The sequence below is a fragment of the Nannospalax galili genome, unplaced genomic scaffold (genome assembly GCF_000622305.1).
Source record: "Nannospalax galili isolate Female #2095 unplaced genomic scaffold, S.galili_v1.0 scaffold1659, whole genome shotgun sequence".
NCBI lineage: Eukaryota > Metazoa > Chordata > Mammalia > Rodentia > Spalacidae > Nannospalax > Nannospalax galili.
Genome location: NW_008342925.1, coordinates 82,189 through 106,336, shown reverse-complemented (window position 1 = coordinate 106,336; position 24,148 = coordinate 82,189). Strand labels below are relative to the sequence as shown.

The window sequence follows — 24,148 nt, the reverse complement described above, 5'->3', positions numbered from 1 at the left end:
GTATTTTTAACGCCTCAAAGCCAAAGAGCCCATTGACTGAAGCCCAGCCGACCTGGGGGAGGTGGGCCCAATGCTGGACTACAAACCGGTGCATCATGGGACACCTCTGAAGGGAGAAAAGCGAGGCCGCGCGCGGTGGATTATGGGAGGCGTTAGAGGGGTCCGAGGTAGCCGAACCGTGCTGGAGAGACCAGACTCCCGCACAGTGCATCTCGGAAGGCCGACTCCCCGGGGCTCTGGCCTGCGGAGCCGGGAGGAGGCCCACCCGCGATTTCCCGAAGCCTCCCGACGGGATGGCGGGCCGCGTGCCCGCGATGCTCAGCGCGCGGCCTCTCCGCACAGCGCCGCCATGTGGGGCGGCGAGCTGCCCCTGGCCCTGTGCGCGGACATGTGCCCGGCGGCCGAGCGCGCGCAGCGGGAGAGGGAGCGCCGCCTGCACCGCTTGGAGCTGCCGCCGGCCGGACGCGGAAATCCGCCCCGCGCGGATTCGCGCAGAGTCGTAAAGGAGTACCGCCGGCCTGCCGCTGGCCAGCCCCGGCCCCCACCCAGCCTGCTGCGGCCGCCGTGCGTACTCCTGGCCACCGTGCGCTACCTGGCGGCCGAGGTGGTCTGTCGCACCGACGCGTCGCGCGCCGAGGTGGCGAGCTTCGTGGCCGACCGGCTGCGCGCCGTGCGGCTGGATCTGACGCTGCAGCGCGCGGCGGACCTCGAGGCGGCGGCGGTACTGGAGGCCGTGCTGGCCACGCTGCTGGCCGTGGTGGCGCGGCTCGGCCCGGATGACGCGCGCGGGGGGGCCGACCGGGTGCTGCTGCAGACGCAGGTGCAGGAAGGCTTCGGCTCGCTGCGGCGCTGCTACGCGCGGAGCTCCGGGCCGCACCCCCGCCAGGCCGCCTTCCAGGGCCTCTTTCTGCTCTACAACTTGGGTGAGTATGCGTAGCCGAACACCGGAGCACGGAGCCGTTGTGGTAGAGGAAAAGCGGTCTATCGTGTGGAGGAGGGATGGAGCAGGTTCAGGGCATGCCGAGGCCTCCATTCCATCCTTAGCGCCTTCCCAGGAGCTCCATGAGCCCCGACATAGAACCTCGTGCCTGTCCCTTCCTATTTCTGGGCTGATTTTTCAATAACAGAAGTGGAGGGGCTGGAGAGATGGTTCAGCCTATGCACTTGTCCTGCGGGGTTGTAAGGAATGCCAGTGGTATGTGAAATAGGAAATAAACTGCTTCAGATTCATACCAGGCTCACCAAACAAAACTTTTCTTTTGGACTGTCCCATCTCGTTCCAGGAGGCAAAAACCTAGTTCTTGAATTAAATTATTTTGTTATGGGTAAGGGAAAACATTAAAAGCAACATTTGTATAGTATAGAGAAACGTAAAAGGACATTCTCTAACTTTAACACTTGTCTCCGTTTAACTCCAGACTGTGATTAGGTGTGTAGCACAAGTCAGTGAAGTAGACTGAAAAAAATTTTCTTTGGCTGTGTACTAGTTTGTTTCTCCATTGCTGTGACAAAACACTCTGACCAATACCAACTTGGGGAGGAAAGGGTTTATTTTATCATACGTCTCCCAGGTCACAGTTTATTGGGGAGCCCAAGTAGGAACTCAGGGCAGGAACCTGGAGGCAGGAGCTGGAGCACAGGCCATGGAGGAACACTGCTTACTGGCTCACTCCCCTGGCCCCTGCTCAGCCTGCTTTCTTATGTAACACAGGCCCCCCTGCCCAGGAGTGGCACCACCCACGGTGCGCTGGGCCTTCCCACATCACACAACAATCGAGAAGATACCCCAAAGACATGGCCACATGCCAGTCCTATGGAGGCAATTCCCCAGTTGAGGCTCCCTCGACCCAGGTGTGTCAAGTTGACACTAAAGCTATCCAGAATAGGCTGTGACAGTAATTATTGTAATAACAACCACCTTGTACTCTATAAACAGACTTTGCTTAAACATTTTTATTATTCCTTCCATTCTGGAAATATCCAGCCATACATAAAATTTATAAACAAATCCATTATTTGTTGTGAGAATCCATCAAATAACCAAATTAGGTCCTTTATACCTACAGATAAATGAACAACCATTTTAAACATATCAGTACAATATAAGCTTGGTAAAGGTATGGACCTTGATGTACTTGTTTATTGGTTATAAAGAGACAATAGTGGTAAAGTTTTCCTGGATTAGAAGCAATTATCACTTAAAATCAGTATACTTTTTTAAAAAATAAATAATTTATTGAGAGTTTCATACATACAAGGAAGGTGTTTTGATCAAATCCATGCCCACTCCCTCTCTCCAACTCCTCCCATATCTCCTCATCACTTTTCTGATAACTTCATGTACTCTTTCTTCTTCTTTGACTTATTTATTTTTATGGGACGTTTGGCTACTCTAACATTTGCGTCTGAAGAGGTAACCCTAAAATCTTTAAGAATTAGATAAACGTTCCCAAATATTTTCTATATTTTTGGCCTTTGGAACGGAGTATGCTGCTAAGAGGCCCAAGGACATTGTGAGTTTTAGGCAAAAAACTGGCTACTTTGGGGTCTTTTTACCCTAACTGCCTAGCCAATTCCTACCTCCTTTTTTTTTTTTTTTTTGGTCTTTTTGAGACAGGGTCTCCCTGTAGTCCCAGCTGTCCTGGATTCACCATGGAAAAGCAGGCTGGCCTCGAACTCAGAGAGCTCCGCCTGCCTCTGCCTCCCAGGTGCAGGGATTAAAGGTGTGTGCCACCACGCCTGGCCTCTACCTCCTATTCTTATCATACCCTCCTCTGAAGAGGTTACCCAACTTGTGGATATCGGGACAGAGACTGCTCTGGCTTCTTCCATGCTGAACAGGGACACAGGGTTGAGGCAATTGGAGTACCCCTTCAGTGGGTCTATCTAAAAGACTCCCAAATTGCATAACTTTTATCTCTAGGGGCAAGAGAAAGTTCTTGAATTGTGAATAGGAAATGTGAAGGAGAAGTAAAGGCAAGAGTAATTAGCATAACAAGTTCTAGACAGGGAACTAGAACAAAGTCAAAACAGGGCAATTTTCAAGTGTTCATATGAGAGTCCATTGGAATTTCTTCACAAGGGCTTCCAAAAGCATCCCTCTATTGGGTTCCTCCTCACTTTTCTTTTGTCTTCCAAGGCTGGAAGTGATGGGTTCAGGATTTGATTTCAGATATTTTGATAGCTGTTGGACTGTTTAGAATCAGTGTCAGTTCCCTCTCAAAGGCTTTTAGATGGGAGAAAAAAATTTATTCATCATTTTAGAACAATAGCTGGTTGTCTCCCTTAGCTACAGGTGGGCACTACAGGTGGAGACCAAGATTTGAAGTCATACATCTGATCAGCACTTTCTGGTTAGGAACAAAGTCACCAATGAGAAATAATTGTCTAAATAACTTTTTATATGGACTTAAGCCTAATGTCTGGGAAGTGTAATCCCCAAATTAGTATATTTTAAAGCAATAATACCCATAATATAGAACAAGAATTAAGGATTAAAGAGAAATTATTTTGACCTAGAAAAAATGTTTTAGGTTAATTTAACAATTTTGGTTTGCATGAGGCTTCGCTTTTAAGTCAAATTGATACAAGTAAATTATTTTTAAGGGACATAGGTTTATATAGACCCTGTACAGACAAATTGATACTTTAAAACTGATAGGTGACAGCCAGGCATGGTGGCCCATGCCTTTAATCCCAGTACTTGGGAGGCAGAGGCAGGTGGATCTCTGTGAGTTCAAGGCCAGCCTGGTCTACATAGTGAGTTCCAGGACAGCTGGGGCTACAGGAAGACCCTGTCTCAAAAAGACCAAAAAACAAAAAAACCTGATAGGTGAATCTGGTCAGTTGGGAGAAAGCACCAGGACACAGACAAAACTCTGGCGGGATAGAGTTTATTAACAGAAGAAATTGCACAGGACAGTCTCCTTTGAGATAGAGAAGCTGTCAGTTCTTCAGACTGCTGGCTGGGGTTTTTTGGGGGGATGTGGAATGTGGGAAGATTTAAAAAAATAAAAACAAACCTACAGAGACTTTCATCACTTGCTTAGGCATTCTCATTTTTTTTTCCTGTCAATTCTGAAAATATCCAGCCATCAAATTCTTCATCCATAAATCCTTCTTAGTAATATATCTCCATTCCCATATCCTTCTAATGTCTTTTAACTTTTCATTTTCTTTCTTAATAACCATGAGACACAATAACATTAAAAATTAATTTTCTGGCCAGGCGTGGTGGCACACGCCTGTAATCCCAGCACTTGGAAGGCAGAGGCAGGCAGATCTTTGTGAGTTCAAAGCCAGCCTGGTCTACATAGTGAGTTCTAGGACAGCTGGGGCTACAGGGAGACCCTGTCTCAAAAAGACAAAAAAAAAAAAAAGAATTTTTTTTCCATCTGTTGTGAGAATTCTTTTCTTGGGGATACTAAGCAGTGTTTACCCCCCTTGTAAGGTTCTAGTGTCAAACCAATGTTTGGGGAGCCAGTGAATTTAAACCATTTGCAATTAGGGCAGAATTACGTACAGCTGGCTGGGAAGACTAGCTGAATACTCAGGTGAGGAGCCAATGACCCTGCTTACCCCTCCTTAAATGAAAGAATATGATAGTCAACAAGCCCAATTGTGATGATCTTTTGTTAGTGGACACAGCTGAAGTCATGAAGAAATAAATAAATCTTAAAAAAAAAAATGGGGGCTGATGGCTCAGTGGTTGAAAGCACTGACTGCTCTTGCAGAGGACCCAAGTTTGATTCCTAGCACCCACATGGCAGCTGTGAACCATCCTTAATTTCAGTTCCAGGGGAACCCGAAGCCCTCTTCTGACCTCTGCAGCATTGCACGACAAGGGTGCACTCACATGCAGGCAATACACTCATATACATAAAATAATAAATAAAATATTTTAAAAAAAGAACATGGAATCCAAATTATACACATAAGATAATTAAGTTAATATTACCCATTTACACACTGTGTTTTATAAATTTCCAGGTGGACCTTAATAGAAAACATAAAACCATTAATAATCTTTGTTACGTTATGTAGTTTAGAGAATGCTCTACCAAAAACTTGCTCTGGGTTTTGAAGAAATGTAAACACTGGGTAGAGAAAAGCAATTGGTACATTGAAACATTATCAAATTGAAGTTTATAACCTCCAGTATAATCATTTAAGGAAAACTGTTATAACTCTCTTCAGACTTTAATCAACTTTTTAAATTTCTCAAAATATTGAAATACAGGGTTCCTGTGTCTGGCCAGACAGTCATGGTCTAGTTTGTACTGTGGCTAGGCAGTGCACAAAAACTTCAAGTGCTTAGGTCTAAATTGTATCTGAAAGTCCTAGTTGCTTTAGGGACTTGAGACAAGTAAGAGGTGTGAGGCCCTCAGGCTTGGACTGAGCCGTCCCCATAGTGACAGATTATGTATAGAGTGTAGAAGAGATAGAAAAGGAACTGAGCAGGTATGTAGGAGACAATGAAGACCCTTTCTCCATGGGGAGTGGAGGCAGGGATGACAGCCGAGATTCCAGGCAGTAAAGCGCAGGGTACAAGAAAGAAAGTATGGGAGGAAGGGGAAGGGGAGGCATAGGCCTTAGGTTGTGCCAGACAAGAATGTGCAGAGCTAGTCACCAAGGAAGGTGTCCCTTCCTGGGCAGGGCCTGAGAACAAGTTTTTAGTCCCTGGAGGCAGTGTCCTGCAATCAGATCACAAGGGAGCTCCTGTCCTGGACAGGAGGGGGTGCGTGCTCCTCTCTGGGAAGAGTGTCCCATAACCAGAGAAAGGAAAGGACTCTCCAATACACTGGTGTGATTTTCAAGGCAAATGGAAAGCCTTGCAACGAGAACATGGGACAACCAGACAGTAGAGGGAGACAAAGTACAAGGAAAAGGTTGGGGAAAGTGACATGGAGAGTAAGAAAGGAGAGGAGAGGGAGAGAAAGCTGGGGGGAGGGGGAGGTGAGAAGAGAAAGAGCGGTAGGGAGAAAGGTACTTAAAATTAATTTATGTATTTTAGTACCAGGAACCATGTTGTAGATGAAGATTAAAGAGAGACTATTTTGTCCTCAAAATATATTTTGGTGTTAACATTTTTAGTTTGCATGTGATTTTACTTAAAAATTAATACGATACCAAGTAAATTAATTTTAAGAAACATAAATTCATGTTGACTGTGTATACATATTTAATTATATACTCTTTGTTGAGAATGTGGTTATTATTTTTAAACCAAAACAACTTTGAAGGAGACAGATAAAATGAATATACCTTGCTGGGCGTGGTGGCGCACCCCTTTAATCCCAGCACTTGGGAGGCAGAGGCAGGCAGATCTTTGTGAGTTCAAGGCCAGCCTGGTCTACATAGTGAGTTCCAGGACAGCTGGGGCTACAGGGAGACCCTGTCTCAAAAAGACCAAAAAAAAAAAAAAAAAAAAAAAAAGAGTACACCTTAAAACACCTTGAAAGTAAACTAAAACCAAGAAAATGATATTCAACAAATGGGATTTTATACAACCAGCTTAGATGTTGTTTTATATAGGTAATTAGCACTTGAAAGTTTTGTGAAACAGTTAATAAACCTGGAGACACCGTTTAATAGATTTTAAAATAATTAGGGTACCTGTTTATGAGGCCCTTGAATGTATCATCAAAATAAATTTGTACACGTGTATTTTGATCAGGCATGCCAAAAATAAAACCAATAATTCTTGTGCACAACAAAACAGAAAGAAGAAAGAGCTAAAGTGGGCACAGTTCAAAAATTGTTTTCACACAATCCATGAAAACAATTATCACAGACACACATAGCACAATCACATGAAATCTAGGTGCACCAAAGAGTAGGAGGAGAAAGCTTATAGCTCTAGCTCTTTAGTTTTTTTTTTTAAAGACTTAGTGGTCTAAAGAAAGGGTTAAGTTTGCCATGTAGATTTGAGGTAGCATCTTTTGCCCTTTTAAGAGCTAAATAACCGAAGGGTGTTAACAAAACCCTGTCAATCTAGGAACCCTATCAGTACCTCACAGGGAACATGTGAACAAAGCAAAGTAACTTGGCAAGGCAGATTTTACTTTTGCATAAGGATGTTTAAAGAAATCTGCTTAAAGAGAGAAGAGCTCAGCTGTTCTAGACCATCAGGTTCTGGGATGCACTAGGGCCTTCCCTTAAACAAAAGTTTTACAAGGCATGGTGGGATTAAAAGATTAGAATTTCTTGGCTGGGCATGGTGGCTCACACCTTAAATCCCAGCACTTGGGAGGCAGAGGCAGGCAAATCTTTGTGAGTTTGAGGCCAGCCTGGTCTACATATTGAGTTCCAGGACAGCTGGGGCTACAGGGAGACCCTGTCTCAAAAAGACAAAACAAAACAACAAAGATTAGAATTTCTTGTCATAAACCAAATTATAAGTTTTACAGGTTTGGAAAGGCAAGACTAATATTTAATGCCTTACAGAGGGAGATACCTTTATATATGAAACCCAGCCAAGTGATGTTATTAGTATAACATAAATCAGAGGAGACAGGAAAGACAAAAAGGAAACATTAAGGTTAAGGGTAAATAAAATCTAAATAGTACTGGAAATAATCCCATTAGCTACTTTTACTATAGACATTAATACCCTCTGTTGAAACCCTAGCTCTTCTCAGCTGCACAGGGCCTTTACTCTGAGGCTGCTTTGTTGGTCTCCTTTTTATTGTCACAGGGTCAGGGAGCCTGAACCTGGAAAAGTCTTGGAGAACCCATCTTGAGATAATAGGCTTGAGTCTGAAGTGGGAGGGCCAATCCCATCTCCAGAGTCAGCTTCTCAGTGGCCTTTTCCTTTCACAAGGGAGCTTAGCTTTGTGGGGTCTTGCCCTGATGGCATTCTTTCCACTACTCAAGTGTAAATCTGGAGACTGCTTCTTTTTTCTTTTATTTATTTTTATTTTATGTGTATACATGTGTTGCCTGTGTGTAGGTAAGTGCACCTGCGTCATGCAATGCCTACGGGCTGTCTCAAAAAGACAAAACAAAACAACAAAGATTAGAATTTCTTGTCATAAACCAAATTATAAGTTTTACAGGTTTGGAAAGGCAAGACTAATATTTAATGCCTTACAGAGGGAGATACCTTTATATATGAAACCCAGCCAAGTGATGTTATTAGTATAACATAAATCAGAGGAGACAGGAAAGACAAAAAGGAAACATTAAGGTTAAGGGTAAATAAAATCTAAATAGTACTGGAAATAATCCCATTAGCTACTTTTACTATAGACATTAATACCCTCTGTTGAAACCCTAGCTCTTCTCAGCTGCACAGGGCCTTTACTCTGAGGCTGCTTTGTTGGTCTCCTTTTTATTGTCACAGGGTCAGGGAGCCTGAACCTGGAAAAGTCTTGGAGAACCCATCTTGAGATAATAGGCTTGAGTCTGAAGTGGGAGGGCCAATCCCATCTCCAGAGTCAGCTTCTCAGTGAGCTCAAATAGCATGTGACAATTTACCAATATAATTAATACTAAAAGGCATATGTTTCTCTTTAGAATTTAACTTAATGGTTTACATTGGACAGGAGAGCTCATGAGTCCAGTGACTACGAGCAGGACAGAAAACACCTGTCCTTCTTATAACCTGTATACATTTGTCTAGGCAACTCTTTTCATCTGAGTCCTTTATTGGGAACAGGGATTGACAATGGACAGAACATTTGATTTTAAGAGGTCCTTAATATCCTCTTTTTTTACATTTTATTTGGAAGTTTTTTAAAAAATATATATTATTTTTATTTTATGTGTATACATGTGTTGCCTGTGTGTAGGTAAGTGCACCTGCGTCATGCAATGCCTACGGGGGACAGAAGAGGCTGTTGGATCCCCTAGAACTGGAGTTTCGGACAGTTGTTAGCTGCCTTGTGGGTGCTGGGATTCAAACCTGGGTCTTCCTGCAAGAACAACCAGTGTTCTTAACCTCTAAGCCATCTCTCTGGCCCCTATTTGGAAGTTTTATACAAATTGAGTATTAACTTTCATTAAATTTGATGCTTCTGTTATAATATATAAAGAAAATATGATTATTTTCACTAAAGCTTATATAAGCTGTTCCTTGAATCCCTTCAATTTATCCCAGTATGACACCTAAATATCATTTTCTGTGTAGGCACTGACAGAAGGTCTGAGAATTCCTGTCCAGTTAGATGGTATCAACTACACAATTATTCAGAATACATGTAGTACATTTAATGAGGTTCAAGAGAACTTCTTCCAAAAATAGTGGGAAGAAATCAGAAAAACTATGGTGTATTTACATGAAGTCCATTTTCACAGAATTGTTTAAGAAAGTTTTGCCATGATTTTTCAAAAAGTTAAAGCACAAAACTGAAGAATAGCTAAACAAAGATGATGGAAAAAGACAAACTTCAATCTGAGGCCCATAATTATATTAATTTGAAAATACATCAGATATTAATAGGTTAATGATTACTTCATATGCCAATCTGGAGTATTTCCATTCAATAAATGCTTACATTGAGGAACTGGTCACTTTGCCCATCTGTCCTCCTGGTGTCTTGCCATTTTCCCTCACCTATGCCTGATGAGATGAACCACACAGGATCTTTGCCATCACCTTCTCTAAGGGGTTACTGTGTGAGCTCTCCCACAGAATCTTAACAGCAAGTATACACTTGTCTCACGAAAAGCAACATGGGTCCTAACCATTCCAGTATCAGTGACTCCAGTCCTCAACACCAATAAAAATGCACACACGAAATTTCAGACACAGGCACCAAGAGCAACTATTATAAGCCATTTTCTACTTTCCTCTAAATGTCTGAGCATGTTTAGTACCTTGTTATATTTTCTGTGGGAAAAGGAGATGAAAGTCATCCCCATATAGGGTGCAAAATGAATGCCCTAAGTAAGCAAGCCTGATGTGTCCAGCTTACATTAAAAATGTTTGAAGCTGGGCGTGGTGGCACATGCCTTTAGTCCCAGCACTAGGAAGCAGAGGCCGATGGATCTCTGTGAGTTCAAGGCCAGCCTGGTCTACATAGTTCCAGGCCAGCTGGGGCTACAGGGAGACCCTGTCTCAAAAAGACCAAAAAGAAAAAAAAAAGTTTGAAACAAAATTAAGCAACAAAAAGCACTTGGAGTATGAGACTTTAAAAATAGTATAGGGACTGGAGAGATGGCTCAGCAGTTAAGAACACTGGTTGTTCTTACAGAAGACCCAGGCGAATCCCAGCACCCACATGGCAACTAACAACTGTCCATAACTCCAGTTCCAGGGGATCCGACAGCCTCTTCTGTCCTCTATGGGCATTGCACAACATGAGTGTACTTACCTACACGCAGGCAATATACACAGCCTGGTCTACACAGTGAGTTTCAGGACAACTGGGGCTACGGGGAGACCCTATCTCAGAAAAGACCAAAAAATAATAAATTTTAAAAATTAAAAAAAAATAGTGGGGGCTGGAGAGAGGCTCAGTGGTTAAGAGCACTGTTCTTGCAGAGGACCTGGGTTCAATTCCCAGCACCCACATGGAGGCCACGAACCGTCCTTAACTCCAGTTCCAGGGGAATCCAACACCTTCTTCTGACCTCCGTGGCATTGCACGACTTGGGTGCACTCATATACATGCAGGCAGTATACTCACATAAAATGAAAATAATAAAAATAATTCAAAAAATTTTTTTAAAAATAGTGGTAGAATTCATAATTATTGCTATTGCTTTCATCTCTTAGTATTTTTGTAATAATCGACATCATAGACATTGTATCTCCAGATGTCTTAAAACCCCAAATAGACATTTTTAAACACTTAGGAAAGGCATTAATGATAAAAGATATACTTTACATTCAGAATTGTGGGTCATCCCAAAACAGTTTTCAGCCTACAAGTAGAAGATCAAATGGCAACAAAAATATATTGCAAGTAATTTTTTGAAATTGCCTTTCAAATATCACAAGAAGTTAAAACACTGCAAACAATTATTCAGTCATTGAGTTGCACAGCAATTATGTCGAACAACTAGAGCCATAGTACTTGTACACAGTATAATACAGACGTAGTATAAATATTTTGTGCCAACAACTTTAATTTTCTCGTTAACAAAGGATCCCTTTATTTTTGGCATGGTGCCAGAGGCTGTATGGCGACTGGATGTAGTCCAGTTTGTAGGTTCACAACACATAGCACTCAGGAAATCTTAAAGTAGATGACAGTTAAAATGTAGGCTTGTTCATGTACTCTCCATTGTCTCTTGTAACATCAGAGTCTTCAATAGCCTTGACGGCAGTTTTCTTGGATGTTTCTTGAATTTCTTCACCTATTCTCCACTCATCAAGGATAAAATAGGCCTTTTCCAAAATTAAAGATAATATCCAGCTCACAGACCATGGTGGCCACAGCTGCTGCCCCTGTCCTGAGAGCTGCTATTGCGGGCAACGGAGGGGCCAGAGGCTAGCACAGCAGCCCCTGAGGCTGACAGGTGAGGCACCAGTCTCAGACCATCCCTTAATATCCTCTTAAATCTTCCCTCTGACGCTTTTCCTAAAAGTTCCAAATTGTTGACTCATATTTTACTTTTTAAACTAAGTCAAGACTGTTAACTCGCATGGTGAATTCTTTTAAAGAAAGTTATCAGTCTATCTGGATTAGAAAAACCATTTCATCCTTATTGTGACCAAATAGAGAAAAACCATTTTATAGTTTACTATTCATAATCTTGGATTATGTACCCATAACCTGGAGAATAAGGAACATAGAAAACAATGGTACCTTAAAAGTACTTGCAAAGAGACTATCACAATACTCTTTCCCTTTAGTCTGTCCATGACATTGTAACTAGAAAGTACCCAGGGAGTGATGGGGCAGGAACACAAGCAAGCATAGAATAACTGAGCATCAGAGAAGGAAATAACTATTCCAGAGAAAAGCAGGTTTAGAATCACAATGCAGAAAGGGGAGGGATTAAGAACAGTGGAGGCCACATCTTAAGCCTCCCTCTCAAGTAGATTATTCCTTTTTGCCTCCCATTGTTGTAACTATGTGCTGGTCGCAGCTTGTCTCTTGTAAGGTTTGGCCCTGGAGTACAGCAAATTCCCATGAGCTTCCCAGATCTAGCCATCACAAAGTGTCAGCACCCTCCTGGCTAGTCTTGAAGGCATATGGCTAGAAAAACTTTAAATTCCCTTTAAAAACTAACAAATATACTATGCAAAACAGTAAGAATTCAAATAGTCACTTTTAGAAATCAGCAAATATACCTTATAAAAGGCATTAAAATCCAAATAATTCCTTTAAAACTACCAGGTAAAGATGTCATGCAAACACAAAACCTAAAAAGAGTTCCTTTTTAAAAATCAGTAAATATGGGGGCTGGAGAGATGGCTCAGCAGTTAAGAACACTGGTTGTTCTTGCAGAAGACCTGGGTTTGAATCCCAGCACCCACATGGCAGCTAACAACTGTCTGTAACTCCAGTCCCAGAGGATCTGACAGCCTCTTCTGTCCTCCATGGGCATTGGATGACACGGGCGCACTTACCTACACGCAGGCAATACACACATACGCATAAAATAAAAATAATAAAATTTTAAAAAATAATTAAAAATGAATAAATATTAAAATAAATAAATTAAAAAATCAGTAATATGTCAATGTAAAAACTTAAAGCAGTTATCTTTTTTTTTTTTCCCTTTTGTCTTTTTGAGACAGGGTCTCTCTGTAGCCCTAGCCGTCCTGGAACTCACTATGTAGACCAGGCTGGCCTTGAACTCACAGAGATTCCCTTGCCTCTGCCACCACACCCGGCAAAGCAGTCATCTTGAAAACCCAGTAAATATACCATACAAGAATTTAAAACTCAAAGTAATGCCCTTTAGAAACAGGTCCAAACAATGTTAAAATCTAAACTCCCATTGTGGAGATCTGGCATTACTCCCTTAGTCTGAACTAGAAATACATTGCTTATTCTGTGACATCAAGAAACCAAAACCAAAATAAATTGCAAGAGAATTGGGACGTATGATTAAATGTCTGCAGTTTAGTTTAGTTCCCTAACTCCTAGGTACCCCTGGTACCAATAGGGTTAGACTTGATATAAAAGAAGAAAGTACCCTCAGATATATGTGTGTATATGTGTGTGTACCCCAGATAGAAAAGCAAATCAAAGGAATCCATGTCTCTCACCAGCCATTGTAGCTGTACATGTGAAGCAAAGTTCTCTGGATCTCTTCATTCCTAGATACAGGTTATGCCGGAAAAGAAACTCATGAGGGCAGTAGAAGGAACAGGGTGCATGTCCAGCACATAAATCACTGGGTTGTTGCTCTGAAACCATATGTCTCGTCCAAGCACTGCCTGTGAGTTTCTATATATACTGAAATTTAAAATGGTTAGGTCTAGTTAGAAAAGTAGGTGCCTGAGCACTGCCTGCTTGGTGCCCAACAGGGCCTGAGATCAAAATTCCGAGCCCCTTTGCCTGAGGAAAAGTTCAGGAGAAAAAAAATGGCTTTTAAAATCTTTTTCCATTTGTCCATGTGGCAAGCCACCTGAAATTCTTTAAATGCTCCACCCAGCCAGTTCACCCTAAGCCCAAATGCTCCAAGGCAAGATAGCAAAATGGGTAAGGAAGTTCATTTGGTTGCCTAAGAGTAAAAATGAGAGTGCACTTGAAAATCTATGACCACCAAATAAATATTAGAATTTTGGGGTCCTATCTCTGTCAAAATGAGGAGGAAGAGGGTCCCCTAGAGGGTTCTTAGTCACATTCATAAGAGAATTTAAGAATGGCCCCAACAGGAAACTTCTACAATATTTTTTTGTGTGTGTCTTTTTTTTTTTTGAGACCAAGTCTCCTTGTAACCCCAGCTGTCCTGGAACTCAGTATATAGACCAGGCTGACCTCAAATTTACAAAGACCGCCTGCCTCTGCCTCCCAAGTGCTGGGATTAAAGGTGTGCGCTACCATGCCGGGCACAATTTTATTAGACTCTTAAAGAAAAAAATCCCCAGGGCAGGCGAGCTGGCAGTCTTGGCAGCTGCCTTGAAGGGGTGAATAAGGGGAAGGAAAGAACGCCATGGAGCCATGCAGGGTTAGAGCCTGCATGGGAGGACAGACACGTGGCGGGCTGGCAGCCACGTATAGGGGAGTAGAAAGCTTTAGAGAAAATTAAAGAAGTACAAGATACTGGGAAACCTAAAGTGTTAATGAAAGTATTGTTGTACCCTATCCACTGGACCCCAAAAAGACCACCAAGGACCCAACACACCAAAATGCAAAAGCAAAGATTTATGGTTTATTCGGGCTTAAGCGTGGGCTCTCAGACCTCACCAACTCAACAGATCCGTGCTGAGAGGCCAGAGTAAGGGAGTGTGGAGCCTTTTATAGGTTTTAGACAAAGGGGGGGTAGATACCGAAGATACATTTTGGTTGGTTCAAGGAGCCCGCGCACGCCAACATAATTTTAAACCGATTAGATGTGTAAGATGCAGCCCTGGAAGTTTCTTATTGGTAGGTGCTATTCGCAGGGCTGTGGAATGTGCTGTTACCTGTGGGGCCAGGAGTCTCTGTTTTTACCTTATAGGGCAGTTTTTATGCTCGGGCTTGCTTAATCTATAGTTTCCTGGAAGCGGGGAGAATAGCAGATGGGAGTCAGGGCATGCCAGGGCGTGTTTAGGCATGTCTAAAGCAGCAGCCAAGCATTTTACAGAAGCTAAAAGAGCAATTAGTGGGGGTCTGGAGGGATTGGGGGGTAGTGGGTGAATGAATAGGGCCTCAGGGTTCTACACAATCTGTAAGTTTATTGGATAGCGTAGGAAACTACAAACAATTCAGTAGGCTCTTAGATACCCAAGTTTTCATCTAACTGCCTGGGACCTTGTCTGTAAAATGTGTTAAGAAGCAGCTCATTGCAGTATGAAATAGAGATTGTGAGGAATCTGGTTTGAGTTGAACACAGTGGTCACATATATGCTGTTGGTTCTTTGGAGCAACCCTCTACTAAAGCAAGGAAGAAATTTTTCCCATTAGGGTGGAGAGGAGGGTTGGCAACCAGGGAGATTGGTTGAACCAGGACTCAAACCATCCCTGTCTGGCCTCTCGTTCTAGTCTCCTCTGTTCCAACCCTTCTCTTATTTTGGCCATGTTATCCTTTATTAATCCTGAGTGGTCCCTATAAAAACAGCATTCTTCTCTTAGGGTGGCACATAGACCACCCTGCTGTAAGGACAGGAGGTCTAATCCCTTACGATTTTGCAGGGCTAGCTCAGCCAGCGAGCTCAGGGAGTCTTGTAGGTGAGTAATTGACTCCTCGACTCATCGGAGATCTGAATCTAAGCTGGCTCTGAGCTGGGAATAATGCTGATCTTGTCTTGCCAAGGCTATGGCTCCTTTCCCTATCCCAGCAGCAATCCCTGTCCCAATGAGGAGACTTAAAGTTACTGCGGTTATTGGCTCCCTTCTAAGTCTAGTGAGGCTGGTAGTTCTTGGGCCTTTTAGACTAGTATAGAGGGTTAAGAAATCTTCATGAGTGTGGTAGGTGATTCTAGGCAGGAGTCTGATAATAACACAGAAACCAGATGTTCTCTGCAGGACTTCCCGATTTACGCAGGCTGTTAGTCCCATGGTGCAGGCCCACCAGGTGTCATTGTGAGGCAGGAGGAACTGCCCCCTCCCTGTGACATTAAGGGGGAGGATGGTGTTGCAGAGGCTAGTATAGGTCAGTGGGACCTGGCCAACACAGGTCCCAATGCCAGTTACCTGAGATAGGGTAAGAGAAACATTTGATAGCCATCTGCATTCTGTGTAATCCACGAGGGAGAACGTTCCTTGTACAGCAATTCCCTCATAATTTGGGGGGGGGAAACGCCATAGCAGAGCCAGCAAGAGCGAGTAGCGTTTGGGTTGGTTGCATTGAGGAAGTAATAAGATGAATTTAGCATCTGCAAAAGAATTTCCCGGGTTGGGGTAGTGGCAGGAGGGGGAGGAATAGGATCTGCCATTGAGGACTCAAGAGCCTGAGTTTTTGGCTCAGGAGTATAGGTTTGGGCAGTGGGAGGTCCGGGAGGGGGTTTAGCTGGAGAAGATTTATGAGAGTCATCTGGGGGGGGATTTAGGTCTCAGTTGGGTCCCAGCACATGGACGACCGGTCAGAGGAGGAGTTGAATGGTAAAGAGGGCCCCAGGGTCTCTCCCTGCAGTGTATAGCCGTAGGCCCCATGTGTGTCCTACATCCCACCCCATAGACTGTTTTCCCTTCTCAGTGAACCAAATTATGAGGGGGTTGCACCATGGTTGGGCGCAGGGCCCTCCATACCTCCTCCAGTGGTCCCTCCCCATCCCAGGGTCGTAGATCTGGGGGCCTGTTGTAGGGTTATTAGATCCCTGGTTGATGGCCCTTTCCACCAGTATATGCCGGTGGTCTCACAGCTCCAGTCGGCACAATAATAACCCCTAGGTCCCCCACATTTGTTCTTAACTTGTCTGCTGCACCCGTGGCCTGGACAAATGTAGATGGCGAGGCTTCGCGTGCGTGATCTGGGGCCGGGGTCTTGGCAGCCGAAGGGAGGAAAGGGGGCCTGGTCGTGAGGTTCCCATTCTCCTTCAAATATGTCACAGAGGTCAACCCAAAGGTTGGGGTACCAAGTGTTGGGAGAGGCTGTCTTGGAGGTAGAGTTGATGACCGTCCCCATGGCGGGGTTGGTGATTACCCAAGTTAAGTTTTGGGGCATATGGGGATTTATGTTACTCGCAGGAAAGGTGCCATCAGCTGATAAGCAGTTCAATGTCAACAATAGACAGGTTAGCAGGAAGGGTCTCGTAGGATGCGGAGCCTGAATGGATTCGAAGGGTGTGGGGATGCCTTCCAGGTGTCTCCCTTGTAATCCTCTGGAACTGCAAATGGGTCAGCAGGTTTTGCCCATTTGGGAGTAGTGTACCCAAACCACGACGCCGTCCACTTTGAGTGTGGTGGGAGTCGTCAAGAGGATCACGAAGGGGCCCTTCCATCTTGGCTCGAGATTTTTCCATTGGTGTCTGCAGATGAAGACTCAGTCACCCGGTTTAAACCTGTGGGGTTGTGGGGGGACAGCAGCTTCACATATGGCTCTGAGTTGCAGCCAGACCTGTTGGTGGGTTAGCTGCAACTGCTGGAGTGAGTCCAGTAGGTCCTGGTCTCCCAAGGTCAATACTAGGTCAGCTTGGAGGCTAGGTATCATAGGAGGGGGGATTCCATACATGATTTCAAAGGGGGTCTAAACCCATCTGGTATGGAATGTTTCTTACTCTAAAAAGGGCAAAGGGGAGGAGAGCTCCCAGTGTGTGTCAGTCTCTAAAGCTAATTTGGTTAAGGTCTCTTTTAGAGTTCTATTCATTCTTTCTACCTGTCCTGAACTCTGGGGTCTATAAGCACAATGTAGTTTCCACTTGGCCCCAAGTGCAGTGGCTATTCCCTGGCTTACCTGAGAGACAAAGGCTGGCCCATTATCTGATCTGATTTTAGTTGGGAAACCATACCTGGGCAGGATCTCTTTGATCAGCTTCTTGGCTACCACGTGAGCAGTCTCATGCTTGGTTGGTTGGGTAGGCCTCAGTCCATCCAGAGAAGGTGTCTATGAATACAAGTAAATATTTATATCCAAATTTTCCCTGTTTGATCTCAGTGAAATCAGTCTCCCAATACGTACCCGGCCGTGTCCCTCTGCTCCGGGATCCTGGGTTAGCATGGGATGGAGCTGAGTTGGTTAATTGGCAGGCATGACAATGCCTAACAATTTTTTCAATGGCTTGGTTTCCTTCCTGAATTTTAACTTTGGCCCTTCTTAGTAAGTCTGGCATATATATATATATAAAGGCAACAAGCAATTGAATGAAAAAACTAACAGAGAGGACTAGAATTAGAAGGGACAGGAAAAACTAATGAAGTTCAGGTGTTTGGAATCAAACCTAGGTCCTTTGGAAGAGCAGACTATGCTCTTAACCATTAAGCCATCTCTCCAGCTGGAATTAGGAAAAATCTCCAGTTGGACCAGAGAGCTCACAAAAAGTGTCACAGTAGGGAAGACAAAGGTAAACAGAGCCTTCGTTTTTGGCAGAACCTGTTTTTCGGCTTTTTGAAGGAGGGTTGGACTGGCTCCCTGTGCTTTTACAGCTTGTCACTGTGTGTTAGCAAAGGTGAGTAGAACAAAAGCTGTAGGGGTCCAGTCGGCTGTGAGGCTGCAGCCCCCATGGCAGCTCTATTTTTGGGGTGGTAGGGTACAATTGATTATCTAAGATAACGTATCCCAAATAAGTATAAGGCGCATGTTTTCGAATCTTTTCTGAGGAAATATAAAGTCCATATTTTGTTAAAACAGTTGTTATTTTAGTTAGCATAACTTCTAAAAGTTGACTAGAAGGGTGACTAAGAGTATCTTCCATATAATGAACAAGAACCACAGGGAATTCCGTATTGGACTAATTACATTATGCACATAAAATTGGCATATAGTAGGACTATTTTTCATTCCCAGTGGTAGGCCTCTCCATTGATACCTCTGCATGGGAACAGAGTGATTGTTGACAGGGATAATGAAAGCAAAACCCTCTCTATCCTCAGGATGTAAAGGAATAGAAAAGAAACAATCTTTTATATCAATTATTATAAATCTTTTTAAAAAAATTTTTAATCATTTTTATGTGTATGAGTGTATTGCCTGCATGTAGGTAAGTGCACCCCTGTCATGCAATGCCCTCAGAAGACAGAAGAGGCTGTTGGGGAGCCCCTGGAACTGGAGTTACGGACGGTTGTTAGCTGCCATGAGGGTGCTGGGATTTGAACCTGGGTCTTCTGCAAGAACAACCAGTACTCTTAACCTCTGAGCCATCTCTCCAGCCCCATATATCTATTATAATAGCATGTCCTGCAGGCTCAGCTGCAGGAGCGGGAGAGCCAGGCTGCAGTGATCCCAGTCTCCATGTCTAATAATTTATTAATCAGCCCCTGTATCTAACAGACCCATTTGTGGGTGCGCAGGGATCTCGGAGCACCAGCTGCTGGGCGTGGCGCCGGTCTCGCGCGCGCCGCTGGAGTGCAGCAGGTTGCACGCACCGCGTTGCTGTTCGGGTCCCTGGCTCTCCGTGGCTACCGGATGCTGGCGACTCTGTGGGTCGCTGCGCTTCCAGGCGAGTTCCGTTCCAAGCTACCGAGCACTCCCTCTATGTACGTGATCCGTTGGCCACTGGGTCTCAAGGGTTGGTGCAAGAACCGGGAAAGCAAGATCTTCGCAAGTGGCTGTTTACGAAGGGACAGCCCCCTCTGGGGAGACTGAATCGTAGGCAGTAAGACACAGTCAGACTCAGTGGTACAGCTCCTTTATTCAGTTACTCAGCTCAGCTCCAGGTCTTAGTGATTCAGCTCAGCGCCAGATCTTAGTGATTCAGCTCCGATTTATTAGGGGAAACCAGGATATTTATAGTGTGGAGGCAGTAGCAAAAGCCTTAGTTGATAGGTGCTTTGTAGGATGCCCCATTTACATGTGGTGGTGGGCTTCTGCCAGGCTGTCAGACAGTGCCTGATTATCACACAGGAAAACCTGGCAGTTTCATGCCGCGGACATGTATATGTGACGGGCACTTCAAAAGGTGAGTCAGGAAGAGAGCAGGAAGGCGCCCCGCTGAGAGACGGAGTCCTTCCATTCGCGCCAAGCCGGCCTGCGAGGCTATCCGGACATGGAGAGACTGCTACCTTAGACAGCAGGGGTCCCCAACACCCATTATAGCAATTCCCTGTACTATTAGGGTCATTATAGGCTTAGGATCAGATGTTACAGGGCGAGTCCACAATGCCCGGGGGGTGTTACTTCCACTGAGGCTGCTGACCCTCTTGGTTGTGGGGCTGAGGGCTGCCCCATCTCTTGAATAAAGTTTTGCTATTTTTGTTGATGTTAGAATGGCAATCTCTAGCCCAATGGAAACCTTTTTGACATTTAGGGCATTTTTTATTTGGTTTGGGTTGCGAGCCTGATGGTGGGGGATCAGGTATAGGCTTGTGATCCATGGAAGGGCATTGTCTTGCAAAGTGATCCATTTTTCCACATTTAAAACATGGTTCTTGGGGCTGGAGAGATGGCTCAGTGGTTAAGAGCACTGGCTGACCTGAGTTCGATTCCCAGCACCCACATGGTAGCTACAAACCATTCTTAACTCCAGTTCCAGGGGAATCCGAAGCCCTCTTCTGACCTCCGTGGCATTGCAGGACACAGGTGCACTCACTTACATGCAGGCAATACACTCATACACATAAAACGAAAATAATAAATAAAATTAAAAAAAAACCATGAGCTGGGCATGGTGGCGCACGCTTTTAATCCCAGCACTCGGCAGAGGCAGGTGGAGCTCTGTGAGTTCAAGGCCAGCCTGGTCTACATAGTGAGTTCCAGGACAGCTTGGAGCTACAGGGAGACCCTGTCTCAAAAAAAAAGACCCCCCAAAAAACAACAACAACTAAATGGATGGATCTTTCATTTGGGCAGCGAAAGCTTATGCTAATGCAATTGCCATCATGCTAGCCTGTGCTGAAACTGCCAATGTCCTGAGTAGCCGTTACCCAGGAAAACAAATCTTGACTTTTTACTGGAGCAATTGCTGCTTTATGTTCTTGATTTGAGCCATCATAAGCAAGTTTTATTAAAATCTGGTGGCTTCTATATAAGGGACCTTAGCCTCTCCCACTCACTGGACCCTAGCTAAGAAATCAACCCATTGCTCCTGTGGCTTTTATCTGAGATCAGCTAAGTTAGCTTGGGCCATTTCACCATCTGGTGTAGATCTGCAGGATTTTTTTTTTCTTTTTTGGTCTTTTTGAAGCAGGGTCTCCCTGTAGCCCCAGCTGTCCTGGAACTCACTATGTAGACCAGGCTGGCTTTGACCTCACAGAGATCCGCCTGCCTCTGCCTCCCGAGTGCTGGGACTACAGGCGTGCGCCGCCATGCCCAGTAGATCTTCAGGATTTTAAGGCACAGAGGCGCACCTGATCAAAATATTGAGCTGGTAAAACCTTTTATGCTCAGCGGCAGCATATTGACCTTCACCCTTAAGCGTGTCAGCTGTCACAGCAACGTTAGCTTGAGCATTTTAAGTCCTATTTAGACTTAAAAAGGAGACACTGTCCTGGGGACAGAGCAGCCTGGGCGAGGTGTTTAAAGTCCCAAGCAGTGACTAATTTATGGCTAAGCTGATCAAAGATTGCCATGGTAAAATAACTGCATATACCCTTTCCATCACCGCCTTCAGCGTTTCAAAGCCAAAAGGACTATGCATTCTGAGTTCAGGGTTGCCAGCTGCTGGAATGTGAACTGAAAAGAACTGAGGGGAAGGATGTGGCAAGGGAGAAGGTTCTCTAGAGAAAGTGTCTCCTGTGAGCAGATTTTGAAACATGGGAAGGAGAGATTCAGGGTCAGAAGCAGAGGGTGAGGTATAAGAAGCATATGCCCTAGGGGTTGCCAAGATCCCAAAGTGGGGGGCGACTCTCCCTTTCTAAGAGAATTATAGGTGGGTGCTTGTGCAGCAGGATAGAGCACAGAGACAGAAGGGAGCACGGGTAGCTAGGCAGCAGCAGGAGGGGGGAATCTGAGGGAGGAGGTACCCCTTCTTTAGCATGATCAGAGGAAGGCAGCCAATCAATGGGCAGCTCCTCCTTTGTGACAGCAATGCTGTCCATTTTTTCTTACTTCTTTCCATCTTTCTAAACTATTGGTTCCTTCTTTCTGGAACGGGGGATTGCAATCCGATAAACTATCTAAAAAGGCCTTAATCTGAGCTTCTGTACATTAACACCTCTTGATTTCTGCATGCACTTAGAATCCATGACTGCTCCTTACCTATAAACTGTGATAAGCAGATCTGATCAGTCAAAGGGGGAGGATTGCACCATCCTCCATGAAGGAGGTCAGAGAGGGGCCCTGTTACAGGCACCAGTAATTGAGAGACCCAAGTGTGCCTTGCTCGGTGGGGAACCTCGCTCTCATGATGGATGGCGATACTGACTGGTGACAGAGTCTTGGACCCTGGGACTTGTGTCTTTACAACAAGCTGTTTATTACAACATTCAGATGGTTTTTATACATTACAAGGAACTGGCAGGCACATGAGGTTATGGCAGTCACATAAAAAGATTTAGGGCACAAAGAAACAGGACATATAGTCTGTTAGTTGGCACCAGAAGGATGCTTAAACCTTTACTCAAGGTTACCATTTGCCACAATGTTTTCTTTCTTAGGGCTAAAAGCATGGTAAACTTTTAGCTTTCAGCTCAGGAGTAAACCTTTAACCTGGCCTAATCTCTTAGCTGATGACAGCTGAGTTCAGGACAGGGTGATGCTGTTGACCAAGGCACTTTCCCACAGAGCAAGGAGCCTGCACTTATGATCTGGGGGCTTTCTCCTGCCAGTCTCTCAGTGTTCTGCAAGACAGGGATGATCAGAGAGGTGCTGTTTTCAGCGCCCCTTCCTTTAGCAGAGAATGGAGCCTGGCCTTAAAAATTTTAGGCTCATCTCACCCTAGGGCCTGGCATTCTGGTTTCCTACGCATGTCCACCACACCTTTGACTTTAAATTTGTTTTGATTTTTATTATTTTATATGTATTATTGTTTTGCCTGCAAGTATGTAAGTGCACCCATGCACACAGTGCTTTTGGAGGCCAGAAGAGGGCGTCAGGACCCCTGGAACTGCAGTTACCAAAGGTTCTTAGCTGCTGTGTGGGTGCTGGGAACTGAACCCTGGGTCCTTTTCTAGAGCAGCCAGTGCTCTTAACCACTCCATCCCCCACCACCATGACTTAAAACTCACGAGTAATTTGCAAAAGTGGCCCAAGTTTCCAGTATCTAAGATTTTTCTGGAAAAGAAACAGGGCAGAGTCTCCTTCCCAGATAGCTAGGGGAAAGCCAGCATCTCCAAATTTGGATGGTGAGCCACCAGGACAGTGTGAAACCCTGGTTAGAAAAACTTAGCTTGGATCAACCAGTACTACGTATGAGCTTTAGGATAGCCTCAGGCCCCTCACAAACACAGATTGGAGAAGGGTATGGCGGCTGGATCTTGATTGCGGAGGGAGAAAGGAAGTGTGCTAGGCTGGCTGAGGGACCTGGTCAATGATAGGTGTGACCAGAGTCAGCAGTTGGGCTGATTGAACAAAGGTCCGGAGGTAGCTTGCCTAGGACTGGAGGAGATGACCCTTGCTGAGGCCTGGAGGGGGTGGAGTGTGAGGTAGGCCTGATCCAGGAAGGACCTGGCACTGTTACATTTGTTTCCTGTCTTCACAGGTTCTGTGGAGGCCCTGCAGGAGGTTCTGCAGCTGCCTGCTGAACTACGTGCCTGCTCGACCCTTCAAAATGCCCTGGCTGTTGACGCTGCCTTCCGTGAGGGCAATGATGCCCGCCTGTTCCGCCTGCTTCGGACCTTGCCCTACCTACAAAGCTGTGCGGCGCAGGGCCATGTTGACCATGCTCGCCGCAGAGCCCTGGCCCGCCTTTCTCGAGCCCTGAGCACCCCTAAGGGGCAGGCCTTGCCACTGGACTTCATGGTGCACCTCCTGGCCCTGGATGGACTCCATGAAGCACGCGACTTGTGTCAGGCCCATGGACTGCCTTTGAATGAGGACAAAGTGGTGTTCCTGAGGGGTTGCTACGCCGAGAAGGGACTCCCACCAGCCAGTACCTGTGATGTGTTAGTGGGAAGCAAGCTGCAAGGACGAACCCTGGAGGAGGTGGTCATGGCAGAAGAGGACGAGGAGGGTGTACACAGACCTGGGTCTCCAGCTTGAGGGGGTTGCTGTGAAGTCTCCCCCAAGGGCTGGACCAGAGCACCTGGGTTCTTCATGATTCCCAGACAATAAAAGAGACTTGTTTTGTAGGAACCAGTTGGATTTCATTTATTTGGGGAATAAGGGAAGATTCAACACTTATGAGGGAGGAGTGTATTTTGGCCCTAGTTTCACCCTGAGGGGGCCGTGGTGGTCTCTGAACTGGCATCATTCGTCTTCTGTTCACTTGTTACAGTGACTCTCCATTCCATACCCACCCAGCCCCTCTCCTGCTATTCACTCTGCCAGGCAGGAGCCAACGGTAGGGACCATCACCTAGAACCTGCTACTCTCTTCACAGGTCCTTAACTGTTGGGACCCCCTGCCATTG

At 45.0% G+C, this 24,148-nt stretch overlaps 1 protein-coding gene across 1 annotated transcript; it reads left to right on the top strand.

The window, feature by feature from the left end:
- The first annotated feature begins 150 nt into the window (after positions 1-150).
- On the top strand, positions 151-23,867 carry Sac3d1 (SAC3 domain containing 1). Its single transcript, XM_008838888.2, has 2 exons — positions 151-923; positions 23,279-23,867. The coding sequence occupies exons 1-2, from the start codon at positions 350-352 to the stop codon at positions 23,776-23,778; spliced, it is 1,074 nt and encodes a 357-aa protein (XP_008837110.1). The 5' UTR covers positions 151-349; the 3' UTR covers positions 23,779-23,867.
- The last annotated feature ends 281 nt before the right edge of the window (positions 23,868-24,148 follow it).

What these genes read in the sequence shown, in the direction of transcription:
- Sac3d1 (XM_008838888.2), top strand. Translation starts at nt 350, where the DNA reads ATGTGGGGCGGCGAGCTGCCCCTGGCCCTGTGCGCGGACATGTGCCCG. An exon ending in CTTTCTGCTCTACAACTTGG is followed by an intron (nt 924 to 23,278) that starts GTGAGTATGCGT and finishes CTGTCTTCACAG; the next exon opens with GTTCTGTGGAGGCCCTGCAG.